Below are 27050 nucleotides of genomic sequence, written 5' to 3'. Positions count from 1 at the left end.
TTAAAAATTGCAGTGATACATTCTAAAGTTGTAATTTGCATTTTTTAGAACATTTGCATTAATTAGAACAAATGTTACATTAAATTGATGAAAAAAAGCACATCAATTTCATAATTATATGTACCATTATTGTATTATGTATGCTATGTATGTATGTATGTATGTAAAAAAAATTTATTTAATTTATTCATTTTTAAATTTTTTTTGGTTTAACTTAGAATTTTTTCCCATTAATTTCAGCTTATAAATAAATGTCAAGGACTCTAACTTCAAAATTGCAATAATATAGAATCAGTATGTAGACAATTCAGTAAGTGGGATTTATTATTTGAATTGCGTCAATAAAGTATTTATTGGAATTTTGATGTCAGAGCAAATAATAAATACTTAAAAAACAAATAATTATGATAAAAATAAAAACAAAAAATTAAAATTTCATGTTACATTTTTTTATTTTTTTTCATTTTTGATATTTTTTTTTTTTTGGATTTTAAATGTATATACTTATATATACTTTTTTGTTTGGTTTAATATCTTTATCGATGTTACAATCGATTCAATTTTTATATAATCAACTTAGGAATCATTTACAAAATTTTTTTTTTACATGATACATAATTTCTAAGTTACATTTTAAATTTTAAAATTATTTTTATTATATAAACAAAATATCTAAATTAATAATAGTTGTTTAAAAAAAATATTTATATTTTTTTTGTTTTTTTTTTTTTATTTTAGTAAAAAAGAATATCTAATAAAAAAATGTTTTTTGTATAACTTTTTATTTTTTTTTATTTTTATTAAAAAAATAATTATATATTTGTACATAATAATATTAATGATAAAGTATTGTTTTTATTATACAAAAAAAATAATAATAATTAAATAATGATAAATTGATTTCGAAAACTTCCAAAAAATTTATTTACTTCTAATAATAATTACTTAATATGTTATTACAGATTTAAAACCAAAGTGAATAAATGATTAAGTATCAAAAAAATTGATTAAATATTTTAATATTGTACAAAATTCAATTTTTAAATTTCGTATTCGACAATATTAAATAAAAACAGAAAACTAAATAAAATTAAAATATACTGCAAATAACCGTAAGGTAAAACTAACAAAAAAAAATTTTAATTTGAATTAACTTTAAGCCAACATTTTGGTAACACAACAAGAAAAATATCATTGCTGGCATATTCGCTAAAAAGCTATTATGATTCGAAGCGAAAAGTTTTTTTGTTTGGAAAGAACAGTTACTGCAATATTACTACAATTTTATTTAAAATTGCAACATTACTGAGGTTTTTTTTAAAATTTCATCAAGTTTTAAGTTAAAACTTTGTCTAGAGTTTAGGACTGAATTATTAGAAAATGACCCTATGTTAATCACTTTATTTCCTTTAAGAAGTTTAAATGTAAGTTTGTTTCGTGATTTAAGATAGCAAGGAGTTTTGTCTGGTGAATTTTTTCGTTCGTGAACGATAATACAGTCTCGTCGTATATTCGAATAATTATCGTTTGACTACTTAGTCGTTTTGCAAACTGTAAATAACTCTATGAGAAAATTCAATACAGTTCTCATTTGACGTTCTATCTCATTTGAACTTGATCTAAATTATTATTGGCATTCGATTTTCAATTTAGTATGGATATTACGGATTGCATTATTTAAAAAGAAAGTCCTGAATATAAAAAAGAGCTAAATATAAAATTAATTATTATAGCAGAATAGTAGAACAAGTAAAATTATATGGCATTATATTGGCATCATTTAATATTAAAAAATTTCAAATACATTTACACTTATGACTTCCAAATTAAAATAAAGCGTGTTAAACTAATTCGCAATTCAATCTGTAAATTGGGATTGCTGAATTTTGTATCAATACAAAATGATTATAAACTTTGGAGTCATTCTAAAGACACAATAAAAACATGCAAAGAAAACTTAATTTTTTTTTTATACCTAATTTACTTATATACCTACTACTATAACACAAAATTTAATAATAATAAACTTAGTTCTATTAAAACCAATTTTTTTTATTGTTTTACTAAATTATAAATATTTTCATAAAATTGAAAGAAAAAAAAATATTTATCAATAAAATTTTAGAAATTCAAAGCTATTCTAAATCATAATCAAAATATTGGACAAATATACATGATCGGAAATGTGCAAAAGCTGTTGCTAACAATTGAATTTGCATTGTTGAATAGATTAAATTTGACAGAGTATAATAAAATCTGGCGAAAATTCTATATTGTCAATAATTAAGAGTCATAAACTTCGGTAGATATTTGCTTTTGGAAGTTATGCATATTCGGTCAGTTCAATTTTAAAAAGCCCTGACTTCAAATCAAAGACCTTTATAGTATTTAATACACAAATCAAATTGTTAATTTTAATTTCTGAATTCTACATTGCAATTTGAATAAATTTGGTATGTTGAAAAGGCAGCACATAATTTTTGATTGCGCCCATTACATGCATGTGTTTTCCATTTTTTTTAATTAGGTCAATGAAATGATCTTAAATCATATAGCATGCGTTAACTTCGAGAATTGGAGTAATACTATATTGTTACAGATTTCAGCAATAACAACTGCATACTTGTTATGGTGTACAGAATAAACCAAGCGGTACACCTAGTGTTTTGTTAATATGTGGTAAGATTAAGCAGTGTCACCTAATCTTGTTAATTGCTAATTACAAGCAATAAAATTTACTATAATTAAAATTTTTCCTGCGAAAGAAATTGTTTTAAGTATTTTTAGAAAATAAAAAAAAAATGTATTTTTGAGAAATCAAGTTCGAAATATAGAAAGAGTTTTTCAATACGAAAATACCATGATTCATACGTTATTGATACTAATTCTACAATTTCAATATTACCGTATTACTATAAATTTGAAATCACATACAATATTAAAAACTTATTTCAACTTATATTTCACGTATATCAATTCGTATAAAAGAGTACGGCTGTTATTCCTGCCTTCAAAATTGACACTAAAACGATATCAATACACAATTCACTCTATGATTTTTTTTTCAACTATGTGAATAGTAATATAGTATTACTGCAATATTGAAAATTGTGTCATAATATTACTGCTATATTGCAAATTATGTCATAAACATATTGAGTTAAAAAATATTACATTTCAAAAAAAGTCCAAAATTTGCGCAAAGAAATTGAAATTAATTTAAGGAGTCGACAGTGACTAACAGATAATTGACAATCGCAATAAGGGTTTAAATTAAATTTTTTTTTTTGTTATTAAGTTATAATGATATTTGGCTTTTTATTCTATTTTACAATTTTTTTTTGTTTTTGGAATTTTTTGTTTATACAAATATTTGTTTTTTTTTTTGTTTTTTATAAAATTTTGCTTTTTTTTTTATAAATTTTTAACTTATCTAAAATGTTTTTTATATACATATATATGTATATATTTTTTAATATATCTACATATATATCTTTATTTTATTATATATTTTTATAAATATTTTTGTAAATATTTATAATTACTTTATTAAATTTTATTCAGCTGACATAATATTATGAACTTGTTCCAGTTTGAATGCTAGTCTTTGTTTTTGTGAAAATTCGTCCTCTTCTAAAGTTACAGTCAATTGCTCATTATATTTTACAGCATATGTATATAATTCGTGGAGGGCACAATTTGTGTTAAATTCCGTTGTATGTAACTGTTTTTATTATAACACAATTTAATTATTAAAACAAAAAACCAATTTAAAATTCAAAATAAAAAAAAATCGGTTAAAAATTAAACTAGAATATGAAATACATTATATATTATTTAGAATATTGAAGAGTGATAATTTAGGATATTGATTCAAATGATATTAGGATATTGGAAAAAGATAATAAAAGGTATCCGAAAATTTACGCAAGATTTGAATTTTGTGGCATTTATGCGGCGAAGTGTTGCCAACCAACAAAAAAAAAAATACCGCGTTACAGCTGACAGTTTAGGGGTTTTAAAAATAATGAAAATTTTGCGAACAAAATCATCAAAATGTTAATCGACAAAATTGTCGAATCTGGGATTCAGAAAATCCACAAGTGATTGTTGAAAAATAAGTGCATCCGTAACGTGTCACTGTTTGGTGCAGATTTTGGGTTAGGAGTAGCGCTGAATCAACGAAATTCAGTCACATTTATGCAAAACAATCACGGAAAATTTCAAGAAAAGGGTGCGTGTGTGCCAACAAAGTCATGGAGGCTATTTACCCGACATGCTATTCCATACACAAATATAGGGTTATGCGTACTATATAAATCAATAAAAAATTTGCAATTTTTAATTATAAACCTGTGTTTTCTATCAAAATTACTTCTTGCGTGAATTTGGAGACACCCTTTATATGTGGATTGGCAACATGTATATTGCAAGTATGTTGAAAGTTTAACATATTGTAATGTTATCAAATATTTTAGTGAAATTTTTAAAATTTAATCTTAAATAAAAAGGTTCAATAAAAGTTATAATCTAAAATAACACATCAACATAATAAATATAATAAATGAAATTTCTTTAATTTAAATTTGAAATTTCGGAAATAATTTTTTATTTCATTTTATTTTAATATAAGTTTATGAATGATAAAAGCGTAAAAAATTTTCTAATATACATGTAATAATTTAAAACAAATTTTCCATAATTTTGCTTCCAAAAGCAACAGAAAAGTATAAAAATATCTATAAGTATTTTATTTCTTCTTTTAATTTACAATTGAAATAAATTTCGTACGTAAGTAGTAAGTAAATAAGTAGTCCTAAAGACTATATATTTATCGTATCAGATATATATGGTCTTTGGAAGTACAGAGGTAGTAAATTAGATTACACTGATTTGTATAAGTAGAATATACACCTATTTTTGTTAATAAATTTATTTGTTGAATAAGTTTATTTTCCATTTCTTAGAAAATAAATCAAAAAATATATTAATATATAAAATATGAATGAAAAAATATACAATATATATAGCAGGGCAAGAAGTCTTTTTATTTTAACAAAATTTATTTATTCTGTGTTAAATTTGTTATTACTTACCCTAGATTCTTCAGCTAACATTGCATTCATATCTTGATCTGAAATAGCTGGCATTTCCCTAATATCAGCATAATATCTTTCAACCCATCGTCTATATTCAGGTATATCTTTTGCATATAATAATTTCGAACTAGGTGAATCTTTTCCTATTATACATAAAAAATTGAATAAATTCCATTTATATATAATACAAAAACAATAATTTATTGAATACAGCATAACTCTATTATGTTATGCTGTAAATAAATAGACACAACACAAACGAAATTCGTAATATTACTTAATACTAAACCACACAAAAGAATTTTATGATTCTTTTGCAAGATTCATTTGAATAAAATATGAAAATAAAATTTTTTGATATTGAATCATGGAAAAATGTTTTTTAATATCAAATTATTTAAGTAATGATACTGAATTACAGGATCATTTGATATTAAATTATATTTAGGAATTTACTGCGAAACCACGTGAATCATATGAATCGTATGAATTATTTACTGTTTGTACGATATCAAATAATATGATAGAATTATGATTTGAAATCTATGTGGTGCATATGGAATTACCTAATGTGGAGTGAAATTATTCCTTAAGAATACACGGCTCACCAGTCTTTTTGATTTCTTTTTTATTTTTTTTTATTATTTTCATATATTTTCTAAAAATGTTGTTCTCTATACTATTATTATAAGTTTTTTTTTGGTTATTTTATAAAAAGGAATTATTAAAATGGATTTAGCAATGAATGTATAGTCATTATTGGACACATAATAAATTATAAATAATTTAAATTACAGAAAAAAGTGTAAGTGTACAAAACGATATGCACCTCTAAATTTGATTAGAAATTATAAAATAAATAAAATAATAATTTTAATATAATTACCTAATCTATGATCGGACGTTGAACACGAATCCATGAATGTTTGAGCAACTACTGACAAACAAGAATCTACTATGTTTGATTTGTGTATATCAAAAACAAAATTTGGATTTTTTATTAAATTTACCCAAAACCTAAAATAAAATCCACAAAAAATTAATGTTTATTTAGAGAATTAAATGTCAACTAAAAAAGTGTTTGATTTAAAAATGGTAATTACCTTAATGGTAAACTATTACTTTTCCATGTATGTACCACTTCCGGATCTGTAATACCATGTAATAATGCTTGATCATCTAAGAAATCAAACATATATTTTATAGCTAAAGGTAATGCTGATCCCCGATGTGCTATACTAAACACAGTCTCAAATAAATCATCAACGAACTTTTGCAATGTACCTTTTGTTGCTAATAAACGTGTCAAATAAATTTCTGATACCATTTTATTAACTCTTTCACCCTCTTTTTGCAAATCTGTATCATGATGCTTAACTAAATGCCAGTATTTTATACCATTTTCATGTATGTCATTATTTAATGGACTTCCAGCGCGACTAAATGTTGGTGATGATGATGTGTATTTAGACAGATTCAATGTTTCATACCTACATTTATAAAAAATATTTGTTTATATGAAATATTTTAAAACAAAAATTAGATTTTGCCAAGTATTGCAAGGACATTACAAATTAATTAGACAGATATTAACTTACTTGTGAGATTTATCATTTTTATCAGATAATATTGAAAAATTGTAAATGGAACTTTGTTTAGGTACTAAACTTAAGCATGCACTATCTTGCACGCGATAGTGCTGTAATGTATTTAATTTTTTCCATTCATTTTCAACTTTTGATGTTGAATCTTCATCATATAATATTACACGACCTGTAGCTCCTGTTCGCCATTCCAAATCTAAATCATCTTTTCTTGGTCTTTGACTTGATGGTATATTGCGATAAATTGTATCTAAACATTTTTCCTTAACTTGTCCAATTGTGTCACAATCTAATACTTTCACTGGAACATTTTCTGTGTTTGTAGGCATCATTTCAATATTGTTACAAAATATTGGTTGTTGTGTTATACTAGCATATACTGTCATACATTTGAAATCAATTACTTGTCGTATTAATTTTTCCTCACTTAATGAATATCTAGCTTCATGCGTACATGCATCAACAGGTCCTTTATCAACTTGACCTTTAACGGCTCTAAATAACATGTATAATGGTTCTCCAGCGCATTCTTTTAAAAATTTATATAAAAGGAATGTAAACCAAGCACTCAACATTTTTTCAGCAACGCTTTCTGTACGCCTTAATAATAGTTTTGGATGTGATTTGCCATCAATACATTTTTCAATCAATTCAGCCAATAATGTTTTCAATATATCAGTGCAGTATTCCAATTTTGATTGCAAAGTTACCATTATCAATGACGCAACATTGACACGTTCTCTCATTGAAAAATATCTGTTTGATTCCAATGTTCTTATAAATAATAGTAAAAATGTTTTGTTCATAATTAATTGGCCAAATAAACGTAAACCCTTCTCTTTTCGTAATAATTCTGGTCTTTCCCATTGTAACACAATATGATCTTCGTGATTTGGAAATAAAATTTTCATAGCATATGAACGATAATCTAAAAATGGAATTCCACCTGACGTGAGATCACCTAAAATGCAATTAATATATATATATATATATATATATGTACATAAGTTTTTTTATTTATTTTTATTATGTTATACCCGTTAAATCAGTCATTTCAGTTTGTAATTCAGCAAATGCTTCTTTACATTCGGCTGCTACTCTTAATTCTAATATATCCATTTGTTCTTGCATATTTTTCAGCACACGATTCGATTCTGATGTTTTCTTTTTATACGCAACTAATAGTCCAATAAATACCATAAGTAATATAAATACACCAGTTATAACTCCAACAAGGGCGTTTTTTCCAATTCCATGTATTAAATTTGGTGATGCATAACTTAATTTACCGATTACGTAACTTAAATTTGGTCCAATTTTAACGACGACACTTGGTACATCATTTGACGTGTCAGATGATTCTGAAGGCGGTCGACATGTTAATTGTTGTCTTGATAATGATGTTATGTTACATATACCGGAGCCAATTAATACTGTTACATCACTTTCTTTGCAAGCCCGATCTAAATTTTTACCATTTATTGTCAAATATTCACTTTTGTAATATTTAATATTCTCTTCAAAATGTTGATAGATTGGATTCGGATATAAATAAAAAGAATTTTTATGTTTAACTGATAAATTTTGCACAGCAGCAACGTTATCCATTAAAAAACCATATTCTAATAATTCTGGCTTTTCAACATCTAAATTTGAATCATCAGCTTCAATTGTCGGTGAATCACAAATCATTTCAGTATTCGAATGAACATCACACTGTGATATCCACATTTTATCTTCATAATAAACGTACATTCGAGGATTCTGGACATAATCAAATTGATCACCCTTTACAGAAATTTTAATACCACCAGCAGGAATACCTAAAAAATATACACACATGGATTAAGTCGATTCGTTTTGCTGTTTAATTTACCTTTTGGCACTTTTTGATGTCCAGTCGGACCAGAACTGACATGTTCTATTGTAGGATCTTCAACATATTTAAAATTATAATCGTTAAATTCTCGCATACCGTTATCGAATTGCATTTTTAAACGTCCTTCAATAATTCCTGGTGCTGGACTTGTTTTGCACAATGCTATTGTTGAATCTGCACTTAATATTTCACATGGCAAATGATCATTAATGAATGCTTGAATTTTAGAACCAGCATTTAAATATTGCCCCGTTATACTTATTTGGGTTCCGCCAGACACTGGACCAAATTTCGGGTGAAAATTATCAATTTTTGGATCAACAAACTCAAAATCAATTTTTGATTCGCCGCGGTAATCACCAATTTGTACAACAATTTTACCTTTGCGATATGCTTGTATACCAGGACTATCTACCGTACATACAATTTCTTTTGTATCAATATATAATTGTGGATATGGAGCGCATGGTATTCCAGCAATTTTAACTCCAGAATAGATATCAGAGAAATTTTTACCTAAATTGATACCACGTATCGTTATATTTGTTCCACCTTCCCAAGAACCAGTTTTTGGAGTGAACGAATGAATTTCTGGATTTGGGCATGTTTCCATACGATTTAACCAATCAGTTTTACCCTCACCGTTTTTATTACATTGCTCCTCAACTTCACATGAATTTGTAGATGAACACCAACCGCAATTATATTTTTCTGGTAATGCTAAACACATACCACAACTATCTGACATATCACGACATCTATATATAATAACATGAATATTATGCGGATTATCCAATGGTTTTGAACCACCCCATATAACTGCAAATGTTGCTGTTAAATTGGGTGATCTTGAGGTATATTGAAATTCCATATTATCACAGTAAATTGTATCGCCGAGTAGTTGAGCATTTAAACTTGTTACACGACCTTCGATATTAAATTGGCATACAAAACGTGTTTGTACAATGAATTGTCCAATAATATGAACTTTAACTTTAATTGATTTACTAGTACCGGCAGCAACTAGAATTTCACTACCATCACCGGTTGCATTTATTGTTGGGCAATAACTTGGTCCTGAACGGTAACTAGGACCAATTCGCTAATAAAGTTAAATAAATCAAATAGTTATGATACAATTAAAAACATTAGAAATTGCAATGAATAAGTAAGATATAAAAAAAATGAAAAAAAACTTACGCTAACACCAGTAACCAAAATATCGTTTCGGCAATTCTCAGCTGTGTCATGAGTGCAGCGATGTGCTTCAACGCACCAATCACAGGGAAACTCTGATGAAACACATCTAGTACATGAAGAATGTGTTGAACAATCAAAAAACGTAAAATCAGTTGATACCAAATCTGGACCATTCTTAGTTCTTACAGATAACTTTGCTGTGAAATGATCTATATAATGGAGAGACAAGAAAAATGAAACAAACAAAAGTAATCAATATGTTTATTATTTTAAAACTTTAAAAAAAAATTGGAAACTAATATTATTATCCCTGAAATAACATATCTCCACATATATATTACTCACGTTTTCCTTGCTCAATTCGTGGTAACAAATCAGTTCTCGGTGTGGTACAATTAACTCCGTTCCTCTTTTTTGTAGCATTTGTAAATAATGGCTTTTCCTCAATTGTAAATGCACATACTAAATCTTCTTTTAGCTGAGGCAAATGATCTATTATTAGTTCTAATGTACGAGCAGTTGTTCTTTGTAATTGATGTGGTACAACACTTGTTATTGTTGTACATTTACCAGTTTTATAACTAACCCAATATAATGGATCATTTGCATCATCTTGGCACATTGATTTTAAACTACATTTGTTTTCTAACGAACACCAACCGCAATATGGATCCTTAGCCCCTAAACATTCCATACATGTTTTATATACAGCACAGTCATGTACTTTAACTTTTGATACTTTTCGTTCTGACATAACATAAATATGCATTTGATCATTATCAAAATGCATATCTTTATATATTCTTGAATTATCAATTGGTATATCAGCATATTCATTCGCTTGACTTGCTGATTCAACTACAATTTTTTTTAAATGACCATTTGATGTTCCAATAAATACAACTGTATAGCCACTTGTTCTTGTTGCAGCAACAGCTGTTAAATGTGTATTAAATGTTGCAACTGGTATTGCTGCTATTGGTTGTTCACCACCCAAAGGTGAATTAACATCTAAACCACAAAAATCTTCACTTATTGTTTGTAGTTTTGTTGGTACACAATTCATATTTGGTGATATAAAATCTAAACCTCTTGGTCCATTACCATTAAAACATGCTTTAATATTTTGCATAAATTTTCTTCGTATTTGTTTTAATGAATAAATACATAATGCTGATTTATTAAATTCTTCTTGTTTATCAGAACGTCCTTCAGAGAATACAGCATATAATACATCATCTTGTTCTGTTATATATAAATTTTCAGTTAAATCAGAACCCGCTTTACCTAAAAAAGCTGCTTGAACTAAATTAAATTTTTTACCACCATTGGAATCACTTATACAATCAACTGGTATTTCTGTATATGAATAATAATTTGAATCCTCTTGACATATTCTAACCAATTTACTAATATATTCTTTTGGTGCTGATAAATGGCTATGTTTTAATTGTGTTGTTAAAAAATATGAAAAACGTTCTGAACTAAATCCATAAACATAATTAACTAAATATGCTTCCCGTGCATATGAATTAATAAATATTCTGGTGCCAGTTGTAACAGCCAATGATGCTATTTGAAACATACGCTGCTTTTCTAAACTTCTTGATGCAACAGCTGGTATCTCACTACGATATGGTGAATTATTTGTATATGTGACACCAACATACATAACATTTGTAACTGGTGGTTGAGGTGGTCCTGGTGCAATAAATGCAACTGTTGATGCATTTTCATTATTTGCAACAACTGCTTCAGCAACTTGTTGTTCAACATGACTAACATTTTGTAAATTTCTAACTGTACATGTGCCTTGGAATAATGAACCACAAAATATTAAACGTGATGTTGCCCTATCAATCAATAAAACTTTATTATAATTATCTCTTAATTCACGTTGTGTATTTGATGCACATTCTAATGCTGTACAATCGTATGAATCATTTTGTGGACCTGTTTTAACCGTTTCAACTAAATCTAAGTCTGGTGATAATTGATATAAACGATTAACTCCACCAACATATACACGCCCAGTAACTGTATCAACAACTAAATGATTTAATTTTGTTTCAAATTCTGTACGTCGTGTTATAATATTAGTTAAATTAAAATATTTTTGCTGTTGCTGTTGATGTTCTTGTTGTTGTGCTTGTTGTTGATGATTATGTTGTTGTTGCTGCTGTGGCTGTGATTGCGGTTGCTGTTGCTGTGGTGTACCAATAAATGATTGTTGTAAAAATTGTTGCTGATTACTTCTTTTTAATGATGAACTATCTAGTTTACTATTTGTAGTAACTGCATATGTCACATATATTACATACTGAAAGAATGTTGTTGCCAGCAACAGTAAACCAATTAGCAGCCTCATGTTTTAAAACATAAGACCTAAAAAAAATAAGCAAAAAAAAATTACTAAAAAATTAATTAATTAAGAACTCTTAAAAAAAAAATTATTTTTATACCCATAAAAACATATGCCCGAAGAGTATATTATAAATTTTTAATTCCATTTGTAACATTAAATAATAATGGTCTACAATATAGAAGTTTAATATTACAATAATGGTCAAAAATTTCGAATCAAATAATTTTGTCAACCGAATATAATAAATTAGAGTAAATTATAAATTTTTATTTCTTGTTACACAAAATTGAATAAAAATTCTAAGAAGTCGCCATAATTATAAATGAAAACTCAATTGAATTTTTGTTTATGATTTTTTTTGTTTCGAATGAAAAATCCTTTATAATAGTACTCGTATATATACAATAAATCATCATTATAACTAAAGTATCAACAACCGATCTACATTTTTCTTTTTCTATATTACAATTCAATCAATATTACAATTGAATTTATTTCTTATCAGTCTTAATTTAAATTGCAATTATTCTTCCTCTGCCTCATCTATATTCAGCATATATATACTAAAAAAAACCAAAAAAAATAATCTTTTATTTTGTGTGATTTTAATTCTATTTTATTTTACTTGCTTATTTGAAGTTTTAAAATTCTACATTGCATATTATAATTTCCATACATGTTTTTTTTGAGTTTGAATAATTCTTTTTGAATTTCCTAATCTTATTTTCCTCAAAAATATATTTAAAAGGACAAATATCGCTTTAATATATTAAACGTCGTTTATGCATTCATAAAATTATATGTACACATATTTATTTGTGTATAATATTTATGTAGCTTATTTGTGTTATAAAAATTTTATTACTAATGTATTATGAAATTATATGAGGAAACAAAAAAATTGTTTGTCTATACCAACTTTCTCTTATCATCAATGTCGTCAAGTTTTGCCTACCGTATCACCACTCTCTGATTTCCTACATTTTATTTCACTACCAAACCCCCATTTATCTTCTTAATTCTCTTTTTCCCAAATTTTTTCATACCAAACCAAATTAATTATCCAATTTCAATGCAATATAATATGTATAACATCTGTATGTATATGAAGCAAAACATACACTATTGTTGCGTTCTTATAAAGAACAAAACAAAAAAAATGTGCTTTTGCCATTTTTTTCCTTTTCAGGATTAAAGCACCTGTTGGTTTTATTATTCCCTTCATAGACCCTTCAGCCCCACTTCCACCCCAAAAATCCGAAAATAATAATTACAAAATATATGAATTTATGTATACAAATATATATAATTTATGTATGTATTATGTATATATTATGTATTTATGTTATACATATATTATTTATTTATTATATTACAGAATTGTACCTGGATTCGAAATACCTGAATACGAGAGAGAGGGAGAAAGTGCCAACTCATAACTCTTGATAAATCTTTATTTATTATTTACAACTGTTTTTAAGCTTATTTTATGGCACAAAAATTTTAATCCCGCAGTAACAGTAGCGATTTGTTTTTTTAGGTACTTCGTTATATTTTCAAAGGATTTAAATAAAAATCCAATATTTAAAGGAGTGTTTAATTCAAAAAAATTGAATCAATTGTAAGAATAGAAAAATAATAATTATCTACAAGATATTTAATTTTAACAGAATTCCCCAATTGTTTTGGATTTTTATAAAAATCAACAAAAAGGTAATGAGGACAAGTACACGAGAAATGATATTTTAAGCAAATAAAGTTTAAAGATTTAAAGAAATTTAAATTTAAATAACTCTAGATTACAAATTTGAATACGATGAAGAATTCAAAATATTTGTTAAATATCTCGGATTTTGGTTTAAGTCGAAACTTGGAAGCAGTCGAATGGTTCGCCGTATTGTCATAAAATTAAGCACTATTATAATAATTATATTTGTTTTTTTTTTCATATAAAATCAAAATTTGACTTAAATTTTAAACTTACTTTAATTAAAGTAAAAACTCCCACTGCTGCTGACATAGACAAATAAAACTGTATATTGTTAGTTGATTGAAATTAAGAGACACCCAAACAAGTTTATGGCTGCTTTTTAGTTTTTTTTATTTTTTTACTTTAAATTGGAATGATGATTGCGTTCTGTTTATTAAACTATTTTGCTTTTGTGTTCTTTTTATGATATCAAACTAAATTGAAAAAAACCAATTATTAATGAAATTGGTGTTGTGCTAGTAAGTAGTTTTTGTTATACTCTCTGTTTTATTCTTTTTTTTATTAAAATTTTTGTGTATGTACTTATTATACTGTTGTGTGTAATTCTTTTAACCCCCCCCCCCAAAAATCATAAAATCTGAAATCACAAAAAAAAATGAAAAAATGAGATTAATAAAAAACAAATAATTTTTTTTATTTAAAATAAATGTAATTTTTTGGCGACCGTATTGCATACAATAAAGAAGGTTATGTGATCGATCGCACCAAATTTTGCGTATCGATTTGTGGGTCTAAACGTACTTTTTTCTAGTAGGGAAGTGTAAATAAACTTGTTTTAGCAAGATGTCGTTCTTTGTGTATAACGCACAGTGTATCTTAAGTTCAGCTGAACCGATTATGAAATTTTGTATATGAGTTTATTTTGACCGTGTCACGGGTTGATCACCCTTTGGGATATATCAGGTCTCGGAAACTGTAGTTTTTCAAGGGCCGATTTTATATTTTGCGCATATTAAAAATAAAACAGAAATAATCAACAAATTTTTTTCAAATTCAGTGTTAAAACAACGAACTTGTAAATATTTTAGGAATATTATTTGATAACTTATCATCAATTTTATAATTTATTCGACTATAGCACGGATTGATCAACTTTTGGGATATATCAGGCCTCAGGAATTTAAATTTTTAGCAGGCCTGTTTTACTTTTTGATCATTTTGACGAAATATTCAACAGATTTACTTGAAATTTCATATATAAGATTTATTCGACCGTACCTGTAATCTCCTAATTTTTCGAAGAAATCAGGTGTCAGCAACTGGACGTTTACTATGGGTCAAATAAACATTTTTGCGTATATAACGAAAAACAATCAACCGATTTCATTGAAATTTGATATTTAAATTCGAGGTGTTAAAACAATGAATTTATAAATTCTTTGGAAAGATCAGGGCCCGGTTAAGGTTAACTAAAAGGTTAACTAAAAGTTTATTAGTGTCCTTAGAATTGTAAAGAAGTGTTTAAAACATATTTTCATAATACTCTGGAATACTTTTAAAAATCTAGACAATATACATTGCGGACAATATAAGAGTTATGTGCTGAGCACATCAGATTTTTTTAGTAAGTTAACTGAAAACTCCCTAGCGTGCAAATATTATTGAATTTTATTTTTTTTTTAAATCTTTAAAGTTCGATTCGAAATTCTTTCATTACTTAAATTACAAATAAGAGTTTAAGGCACACTTCCTCTTTAGCACTTTTCCAAAAAATTTTTGAAAAAAGGGCTTATTACTTTCTCTCTACCCATCCGTCCGTGGGCATGTTTGCAAAACTTCTGCACCCTTAGTGATAGAAAGCTGAAATCTTAAATGTACATAGACTGTTACTAGAAATTTATTTCCGTAGAAAAAATTTTTGCCTATCTCCCCTAAAACAGTTCATTTCGTTGGAAGAAAATTTTTTCCACCTCCACTCCGTCTCAAGTTATAACCCCTCGAAATTTACAAAATTTGAATTGTTTTTAAAAGCAGTATTTTTACTTGTTGAAGGGAAAATTTGCTACATTACAAACCATTGGTTTGACCCAACTTTATTCTTTTTTTCTTCTCTTCTTGTATTCATTTTCTCTCTTTATCTACTCCAGCCCAGCTTCTTTTACACTATTTCCCCCTTTTTCTTTTCTATTCTTGTTTTTCCCACATCATTTACTTCCCTCTTTCCAATCTCCCCACCCTTTAAGTTGTTCATCCAAAATCAATTACAGGTCAACAACAATTTTTCTCTCTCGTAATTTGTAATATAATACACATACATATGTATTTTTTCCTCACCATATAAAACATGCCGTGGAAAATTTGGATAGTAATAAAGGTGAAATAAAAACTATAAGTACAACTTCCCTTCTATCTTATCCATATAATTTACGTTTTTCTCAACCCCCCCCCCCCCTCCTCCCCAACAGATTTTATATTTATTGCGTTGTACACATATTCATATACATATACATATACATATACATATACATATACATATACATATACATATACATATACATATACATATGCATATACATATACATATACATATACATATACATATACGTATACGTATCCACATACATATCCATATCCATATACATGAACATATACATATACATATACATATACATATACATATACGTATACGTATACACATACATATCCATATCCATATACATGAACATATACATATACATATACATAGAAATATACATATGCATATAGATATACATATACATATACATCTACATACACAAATACATGTACATATGCAGGTACATATTCATATACATAAATATAGATATACATATATACATATTCACATACATATACATATATATCTACCCACGCACACAATTAAAATGTAATTAAATCAGAGAAAATGCCAAAATAGTTAACAGAAAAAAATCTAATATGGTCAGCACATAACTGACCGCAAAGTATGTTGTCTAAAGTGTAAATGTATTCCAGAAGATTGTGAAAATGTGTTTTAAACACTTTTTAACAACTTTAAGGACACTAATAAGCTTTTAGTTAACATACCTAGGAAAATCAGAATTTGACTCTTAGTAGAGTTTCATTTTGTGCCGTCCGAATTATACGAAAAGCTTATCAGTAACTTGTGGTAACAATCAGAACTCAAATATTAAATTTCAAAAAATTCCATCAATTCTTTTCGGAAATATGAAAAAATATGTAAAATCGGTCCCAGATCAGTTTCCGAGCCCTGATCTTTCCAAAAAATTGATAGACTCATTATTTTAACACCTCAAATTCAAATATTAAATTTCAATGAAATCTGTTTGTTATTTCTCTTTATATACGCAAAAATGTATATTCGACCTATAGTAAACGTCCAGATCTGATTTCTTCCAAAAGTTAGGAGGTTTTGTGTACGGTCCAATGAACATGAAATTTCAAGTAAATCTGTTGAATATTTTCTACAACATGATTAAAAATGTAAAACAGGCTCATTAAACGGTCCAGTTCTCGAGGCCTGATATATCCCTAAAGTTGATCAATCCATGCCATAGTCGCAATAAGCTTAGGCCGGCAGTCCGACAGGTTGCTAAAAATAGTTTATTTACACTTACTATGGAGAAGCGCGTTCCCACCGAAAACTCGACATCCGAAATTTGTTGCTATTACATAACCTATTGTATACACAATGCGGTCGGTAAAAAAAAAGCGAGCATGCGTACTTAGAAATTATAGAAAAATTTGTGTAATACTTTGGTACGTGCATGAGCACTTACAAATGCACGTATGCTTATATCTAAGTTAATATAACCGTAAGGATGTGTTATAAATTAATTGAAATTCCGGGGCAATGACATTCAGAGAGAAAAATATTAGAGATAGAAATAAAAGTAGCAATCTTAAAAATCGTTGGGGATATTTTGAACATTCTCTCATTTTTTATAAGAACAATTGTTAATTTTTTTTTATACAAACAAATAAGTAAATAAATTTTATTTTTTCTTTTTTTTTTTAAATTTTTTTAATTTTAATTATCTAATACTATTCAATATTGAATGAAAAACCGAAAATATTTTGAATACGTATGATCCTTTGTCGTAATTGTTTAAAAACGAATGTTGAGTCCCCTCTCTCTTCTCCTACACACCATACCCGCTTTTTATTGAAATATAAATAATAGTCCAGACCGATGAATTCAAAATGAAAGTTAAATTAAAATTAAAAACATAATTCATAAAAATTAATCTATGTGTTTTTATTATGGGGTGAAAACATTATAATTTTTTTTAACAACACACACTTGTTGTTGTTGTTGAAAATAAAATTTACATTTCTAATTTTTATTACTATAATTATTTTATATATATATATATATATATATATGAATATACATACATAGAAATATTTTTAAAACTACGCCCACCAAAACCTAGCCAACTACTACATTTGTACACGTATCTATACGCATATGCATTTAAAATACAAAGTAACTAAATATTGTGTAAATATTTACCAAAATAATTATTTTAGATTTAATAACATTTCCAGGATAATAAACTGAACATTGTTTTATTACAATAGTGCGATATAATTTATATCGTACAAAATACACATGGATGCACCGTTCCCACTTAGATACAATTGTATCAATTTGGATACATTTTTGCTTCAAATTTAGCTTGGATACAAAAATACTCAAGTCTCTCAAAATGCCGAAATTGGCTACATTTGAAAATTTTGCTGAAATATGGATACATTTATTTCTGAAACACTAAATAAATATTATAAAACTGTTAAAATGCTGCTAATATTAAATTACGAAATTGCTTTATCTTCAAAAAATGTAGTTTCTGGATTTTCTAAGCAGATTTTCGAATTTATTTAGAAAGTAAGAAAGATACCTTATTAAATGAGTACTGCCTCTTCTTGTATTCAAATCTACAACATTTAGACAAGAACGTACCAGAAATATTTTGGTATAAGCCAGGTGTAATTGGAAATGTAATTATTTTTTAAAATTTGTCGGTTTATGTAGTGAATCGTCTTAACCGCATAGTTCAACAACTATAGAACATATATTATTTATTTTCTGACCTTAACTTTTACATTTAAAATGTAATAGAAGTTGTATGTGATTTGTTAAAGAATTTTCTATAAATAACAAAACTCAAGTTGAAAAAAAAGTGTTGAATTAAGCAAATCAGTATTAGTTATGGGTTAATATATACAAAATACGACAACTTAGCACAGTAATTCTACTTTAAAAGGTTGGATCCATTTTGGATACATTCTTTTCTCGAAATTGAATACATTTGTTTTTACCGAGTGGGAACACTGCATGGATGAAAAAAATACTGAAAAAATGTTTTCCATATTTTTACTAAAAATATTATAGAACATACTAACTTCTTTTGTCCGTATTTTACTACAACAAAGCAAAAAAACCACCCCTCAAAACTCCAATAATTATTTTTCTTATTTTTACCTATTTTCATTTGTATTATATTGGCTTTAATATTTTAGGACCGTGATAAAAAATGTTTTTTTTTTTTGAAAATGTTTAAATCTTTTTAGAATGTGCGCATGATAGCGGTTTATAATCAATGTGTGTGTGTGTAGTCTAAGAATTTCCAGTGCAAGTCTGAATATTAACAAAACAGCTCCGAACTTTTATAAGCACTAATAATGATTTTTTTCTCATTTCTCTTTTGCCCTTTCCAAGACACTTCTTCTTGTACTTTTTCTTTATTCCCTCCCCCTCCTCCCGCTCAACCGACCCAACCCACCTTTTTGAAGAAGCAAAAAAATATTTACAATTTTTTTTTATTTATTACAAAATTTTTTGTCAAAATTATGTCATTTTTGTTTTTCCAAAGAATTAAAAACAAAATTAATGTCCTTTACCATAGATACTATATTAAAATAATGTACATAATACAATAATATGTATATACATACATACACATCGCTTCTGTGTATAGAATAAAAAAACATAAATAAATATGGATTTTTATTTAATAATATGCAACAAGTAAATTGTATTCAAGGATTAAACTACTACACACGCAAATACGCAACACACATATGTCCTTGCATATACATATACACATACTACAGTATGTTTAATAAAATATATTGGTATACATAAATACCTCAGCATGTTTGAGGGCGCCAGAGGCACCCGTGTTTCGTATTTACGCAGCCGAAAGACAATTTTTTTTAAGTTATTTTTTCTTCTGATTATTTAATCGATTTTTAAAGTACTTCCTTCAAAAAAATTAAGTAATTTAAAAAACAAAAGTACATTGTGTATTGCAGTATTTCAAAAAGTTAGCAAATCTTTTAGCATGATATAAATATAAATGCATAACATATAATTAACGCGGACGTGATTTCGCGGACGATCGAGCAAAGCTTATATATGAAATTTCAAGTAAAGTGGTTGAATATTTTCTTCAAAATGGTCAATATTGTAAAACAGGCCCGCTAAAAAGTCCAGTTCCTGGGGCCTGATATATCCCACAAGTTGATCAATCCGTGCCACAGTCGAAATAAACTTATATATAAAATTTCATCAAAATCGGTTCAGCAGAACTTGAGATACAGGCATGCACACACAGGCCGACAGACCGACAGGTTGCTAAAAATAGTTTATTTACACTTCCCTACTATGGAGAAGTACATTCCCACCGAAAACTCTATAGGAAAAATTTGTTGCCATCACATAACCTACCTACCTATTGTATACACAATGCGGTCGGTAAAAATTAACAAAAATATTTTATTCTATTCTCTTCTTTGAGCGTTTATTTTGTATGCGTTGCGTGTACTAATTTCTTAATTTAGTTTTCAGAAAAAGTATACATAATTACCTTATAACCAAAGTATATCTATTTTATAGGTAGTTTGACTCTGCATTTGCATAACACTAATGCAATCCCTCACAAATTTTTGTATAAAAAAATTACCTTAGCTAAAAGTATTCTTATATTCATTTTTATACACATAGGAAGTATTGGGTGAGGGAAAGTGTACGCAATAGATGTCTACCTGTTTTTTTATTGTATTTTTAAATGCTCGCAAAAGCGTTATTTTTGTATATAAAGTATAGGGAAAAATATTAAGCATTTAAAAGGCGCTCAAAACCATTTCTGTTATTATAAAAACGATTAATTATTATATAAGCTAAAAATAGATAATAATATTATAAGGACGAAACGATTTAAAAAAAATTTGAGTATTAAAATAAAAAAAGGGTGTACTAAATTTGCTTTACCGTTTGTAACGCTAAGAAAAAATGCTCTAAGATATAGATTCAAATGCATGTTTTTGATTAGCGTCAAATTCTAAGTCCTTTTAGCTTTGTCTGTCCATCCGTCCGTCCCAAGAATAACTCAAAAACTAATTGAGCTAAGTTCATTAAATATTTAAGAATTTATAAAAGCTTAGGGTCAATGTATTTGATAAAAGTTGCTGGAATTGCTTGACTCCCTCTTGTAGCTGTCATACATTTTTCAAAAGTTATTTGGCTATATCTCAGAAACTGTAGAAGCTGTGATATTGAAATTTCACACAACCGAATGTATTAACACATTGACATCGGGAAACGAGATGTCTCGCTTTTTAAAAAATTCATACGTCGTTTCTGCACTTTGCTGATAATTAACATAGTCATCGGAAAACGAAAATATCTCGTTTTTAAAAAAATTAGAGATCGGCAAACGAAAAAATCTCGTTTGTGTACTGCGCAGGTAATTTTTAAGCATTTATTTTAGTTCTATTTTTTACCATAATGGATATGGATGATAATATTGAAACACGATATACATGCAAATTCTGTGAAATACCGTTACACAAAGGAAACTGTTTCACCAAATATCATACCAAAAAACAATACAAATAAAATTTATGTACAACATCTAAAAATTTGAATACAATATATTAATTAGACAAATAATAACCGATTTATAGACAAGTTTGAGCAAAAATCGCCCGATGGCAATGTGTTAATAGGATCAATTTGTTTAATAAAAGTCATTGAAATTCAATTTTGTAACAAAAGTAAATAAAACTAAATCTGATTAAGTCGATACGTATACGAGTATCACTTCATATTTTTAACTACTGACTAGTGTTTTTAATTATAAAGGACTCTTTATTGAAGTATGTGCTTTGGACTTGCCGTATAACCAAATTCGGTATAGATTTTATTCAGAAATTAGTAAAATCTGTCAAAAATTAAAAATTTTTGATGTCGTATCAGGAACAATGTCACAAGTCAAATAAAAATGACCCAAATTAATATCATGTCGGATCTCAAAATGTTGAATTAGAAGATGTCGTATCTCAAGGACTTAGTGTATATACATGTACATCTGCAGAGAGTTGAGTAAATAATTATTTTTATTATGAGTAAATAATAACTTTTTATTGTATATATCCATACGAGAATATCCATATTTTCATACTACGTTTCGCTCCTCTTTTCCATATACTAAATTTGTACTTTTGTAATTATGAAATTTTTGTTTTCATTTTTAAATCCAAAATTTTTTGAGGTGAACGTTTGAATCTAAGTAAATATGTCTACTTTATGTGGAATTCGACTCGTTCCAAGCTTTAGTTTTCGTTTGCTTGTCAACAAAGTCTATTTCATAAGTAATTCGACTGGTTTCAAGCCTTACCGACCAAGAGTAGTTACCGACCGTATTGTGTATACAATAGGTAGGTTGTGTGATGGCAACAAATTTTGCATATCGAGTTTTCGGTGGGAATGTACTTCTCCATGGTAGGAAAGTGTAAATAGCCGGTCGATCAGTCGGTTTGTCGGTCGTGTGTCCACGCGTGTATCTCAAGTTCGACTCGACCAATTTTGAAGAAATTTTTTATGTAAGTTTATTTCGACCATGGTACGGATTGATAAATTTTTTAGAAATATCAGACCTTGGGAACTGCACTTTTTAGCGGGCCTGTTTTATATTTTTGACCATTTTGAAGAAAATCTTCAACCGATTTACTTGAAATTTCATATATTTTTCGCTCGACCGTCCGTGAAACATCCTAATTTTTGGAAGATATCAGGCGTCAGCAACTGGACGTTTACTACGGGCCAAATATACATTTCTGCGTAAATAAAGAGAAATAATCAACCGATTTCATTGAAATTTAATATTTAAATTCTTCGTGCCAAAACAATGAACATATAAATTTTTTGGAAAGATCAGGGTTCGAAAACTGATATGCGGGCCGATTTTACATTTTTCACCATATGTACAAAACGAAATCATGGAATTTCTTGAAATTTGATATTTGAGTTCTGGTTGTTACCGAAACTAACTGACGAGCATTTCAGGGAATTCGGGTAGCACAAAGCGAAACTCTACTATGAGCCAAATTTACATTTTTCTAGGTATGTTAACTATAAGCCTACTAATGTCCTAAAAATTGGAAAGAAGTATTTAACAGACATTTTTATAATATTCTGTGACACTTTCACTTAACTAGGCAATACACAATGCCGTCGGTTATGTGCTGACCACATCAGATTTTTTTTGTTTGCTTGCTATTCCACTAATGTCAAAGTATTCCATTTTTATGAAAAAAAAAAATATATGATAATAAAGGTTGTGTAGGCAAGAAAGATACCAAATTTTGTAAACAAATAAATGTATCAAAAATAGCGAACTGAAATAAAATTAAATTAAGTTAGGTAAAAGTTTTGTTATTATTATTGTAATAAAAACAAAATTTATTTTTCTTTTTATAAAATTTAGGTAAAAATATTTGAATGCATGAAAACAATAGATGTAAGTTTAATATTTAGTATATTGTTATATTGTACATATGCATAGTTAATGCACAGTATGAGATGTAGTAATATGTGTATATACTCCGTTTATATGGCTGCTTTAAACGTACATAGTTGAAGCCTATTTTATGTCAATATGAACGTTAATAATTTTGCTTACTTGACTTGAAATTTAAAATCCAAACGTTATTTTCGGGCTTTTAAGCTGACAGTAAAAATGTAGCTTGAGTTGCGAGCTGATTTCAAGTCAAGTACAAGAGGTATAGAAATAAAGCAACTTAAGAAGAAAAAAAAGCGTATGCATACTAATTTTTACTTTATGGAATATATTACCGATATGTGTGTATGTATATTCAGAGGAAAAATGTGCTTATTCAATTTCGACTGATTTTTTTACTTTTTGAAATTTTAAGTATAACTCCGTGCCTGTGTAAGGCAGACGCATTAATTAATATGATTTGGAAACTTCAGAATAAGGGCCTTCATATGAGTATCTACATTAGTTATAATCTGTTCAGATTTCGGAATCACATGACTTTAAAGCTCAAAAAATCTGTTCTGTTGAAGAAAAAGGTAACAGATTTCTGCATATAAAAGATCTTAACCTCGGAACCATGTGACATAGAGTAACAATCAATAATTTCACAGACTATTGATAGCTGTGATTGACAGCTATTGATTTGAGCCATAGTTTTTTGAGATAAAGCTCGTTAAAGTCAGAATTTTTTTTATGAAATATTTTTTTGTAAAAATCGAAGCTTCTCGAAAATTTTTTTTTTGTTTTTTTTCGATGTGTTACAAGGGGAGCTAAAAGGTAGCGCATAAGATTTGCTTCTTACTCTGATAGTTTTGCCAATAAAACGTGATGTGTTTAAAATAACAATGTATAAAATTTGCATTTTTCGCATGTTTTTGAAATGATGCTTACTCTATTTCGCATAGTTCCGAAATTAAAGAATTTATGTTTTATATACAGGAAAAATCTGTACATTTTTCTTCAATAGGCTGTAGCTCGAAAACGAGTATATCTGAACCATCACCCATACAATTTTTTGTTGGAAATTGATGAAAGAATTATCCCTGATTCTTTGCCATATTATGTGAAACACCCTGTATGTTGATATAAATTATATACAATTAAAAAATGTATACATATGTGTATAAATATAAACAATTATATATTATATTGTATTCAAAAAAATTATCTATTATTTATATGTTCTTTTAATATATGTACATACAATATGACGATGATTACTGGTGCAATGATGTGATAAGAACAGTTTGATATATAAGTCATTGAATTATGAAAAAGAAATAATTGACCTTTAAATAAATTTTTATTTCATTTTGATATTTTAAAAAATTAATTTAATACTAATATTAAATTAAAATTAAGTTATAAATGAAGATAATAAGAGAACTAATAATAAGAAATTCATCATTTCAGTGAATGATGTGGTTTCTGAACACTTTTCCGCATTAACACGATGAAAATTTTAGAAAACATTTCTGCATTAGCTGATTCCCAAGTACTTCAAAATAACTTAAATAACTTTTAAGAATGGTATTCTTCAACAATTTAAAGTTAATGTAAGCAAATGTGTTATAATAAGCTCCCTGATATATCCCTGAAATTATTTGCCACCTTATGTAAAGCACCTGTATATGTATATTTCGATATATGTATAATTTTACGTGTATAATAAATAGAAATAATTTAATAATTTGCGATATATGTATGTAATTATAGATCTTTGCAAGTTTTCATTATAAAAAAAATTTAATTTAATGTATGCACTATTTTGTAAAATGTTTGAGTTAAACATGAAATATATAAAATAAACAAAAAATTTTAAATTAAATTATTAAAATAAACGTAATAGAAGAGATTTCGTTATTCTTATAGTTTTCATAGTTTATTAAAATTGATATTGTTGGTATTATTTAATGTACTTATTATTTTAGTTAATAGATATTATTTTAGTATAAACTGGATTATTATTTTGAAAGTGGCCTTAATTCACTTAAAAAACAAAATTAAATATTGCCCCATCTGGGTTTAAAGTAATCGAAAGTTTAATTATCTCTAGATCTATTAACATCATTGCTTTGAAAATAATAGAGTTTTGAAATAGCAAATGGACTTAGATTACTTTCAAAATAAACCACCCAATTATTATTTTAGTTAATATTAAATTTATATTCAACATTTTTGAAGTAAAAATTAAAAATTATTACTTTAGTTAATATTAAATTTGCATTACATTCTTGAAAATAAACTTTCAGTGTTGTTAAATTTTTATACAAATTGAAATCACATTAAGTAGTTCTTAAAACAATAGAAATATAAAATTAAAATCAAATTTTATTAATCGATATAATCGACAAATAAAAGGCAGTAATTTATTATTAAAAATATTAATTCTATTATTATAAGCCGGTTTTGTTAAATATCATTTATACATAATTTTCAATGCATTGAATAAGTAAGTAAGCAGGTAGTTACCAAGGTAGGCAGAAAACAAAATCAGCTGTTTTGGTTAAAATTTCTGATTCTTTTTTTTTAATTTCCCTAATGCAAAAAACCGTTTAAAAAGTAAAACTATTGTTTATCTTGTAAAATTACAATTTTATAGGATTGTTTCAAACTTTTTTTTATATTTTCAAATGTTTAAAATTTTATATTTTTAAATTTTTAAATATAAGATTGCTTTCTGTCACAAATTCTGCTTCAAAAAAATAATATTTACTTATGATGAAAAAAATCCCTTATTTAAACCCGTAATAATTTATTATTGAAATTTCATACCACAAAGTAAACGTTATACAAAAAAATTAAAAACAAAAATTATTATTTTTCATTTAATTTTTTTTTTAAACTTAAAGTAGTCAGTCGTTATTAAAATTATTATGTAAAACTTTAAACTTGTAGGTATACCTACATCAAATGTTGCTAAAAATTTTAAATACAAATTTTTATTAAAAATTTTAAACAATTTTAGAGAAAAAAAAATTAAATGAAATATAAAATTGTTATGAAAGTCAAATATTCATTCGAAATATTTATAAATTTTGTTTTTTAAAGTAAATATGGTATAAATTATTGTGAGTTATAGTATATATATAATTTGCTTACCATATGAATATTAAATATAAAAATGAGTTTTTTTCTATAGCTGACTTTTTTGTGATTTTTTTATAAATTTTTATGTTCAAAAATGCTTTTGATCCTTAATATATTAAATTTGCTTTCATTTTTATTTAAAAAAAAAATCTGTAATTTAAACCAAAAAAACTATTGTGATTTATACAATATTAAAAAATATATAAAAAATTGTGAATGAATTGAAAACAAAGTAT

General features: G+C 26.7%; 1 protein-coding gene across 4 annotated transcripts in view; it reads right to left on the bottom strand.

Annotated features, from left to right (window-relative positions):
• Positions 1 to 625: 625 nt before the first annotated feature.
• LOC129616768 (plexin-A4) overlaps positions 626 to 27050 on the bottom strand; it is a 47134-nt gene continuing 20709 nt past the window's right edge. For 2 of the 4 annotated variants that reach the window (XM_055532338.1, XM_055532339.1), the window contains exons 2-12: positions 26827 to 26964; positions 14132 to 14495; positions 10128 to 12167; positions 9783 to 9991; positions 8580 to 9684; positions 7741 to 8526; positions 6698 to 7664; positions 6203 to 6589; positions 5986 to 6116; positions 5097 to 5242; positions 626 to 3724 (exon numbers count right to left, since the gene is read on the bottom strand). In XM_055532338.1, the coding sequence (XP_055388313.1) occupies positions 3557 to 3724; positions 5097 to 5242; positions 5986 to 6116; positions 6203 to 6589; positions 6698 to 7664; positions 7741 to 8526; positions 8580 to 9684; positions 9783 to 9991; positions 10128 to 12150 (5922 nt within the window). In that variant the 5' untranslated portion in view covers positions 12151 to 12167; positions 14132 to 14495; positions 26827 to 26964 and the 3' untranslated portion in view covers positions 626 to 3556. The remainder of the gene's footprint in view (positions 3725 to 5096; positions 5243 to 5985; positions 6117 to 6202; positions 6590 to 6697; positions 7665 to 7740; positions 8527 to 8579; positions 9685 to 9782; positions 9992 to 10127; positions 12168 to 14131; positions 14496 to 26826; positions 26965 to 27050) is intronic. The other 2 variants (XM_055532337.1, XM_055532340.1) reach the window with 1 other exon arrangement.

The sequence above is a fragment of the Condylostylus longicornis genome, unplaced genomic scaffold (assembly GCF_029603195.1).
Source record: "Condylostylus longicornis isolate FDR11 unplaced genomic scaffold, ASM2960319v2 ptg000286l, whole genome shotgun sequence".
Taxonomy (NCBI): domain Eukaryota; kingdom Metazoa; phylum Arthropoda; class Insecta; order Diptera; family Dolichopodidae; genus Condylostylus; species Condylostylus longicornis.
This window is presented reverse-complemented; position numbering and strand designations above follow the sequence as displayed.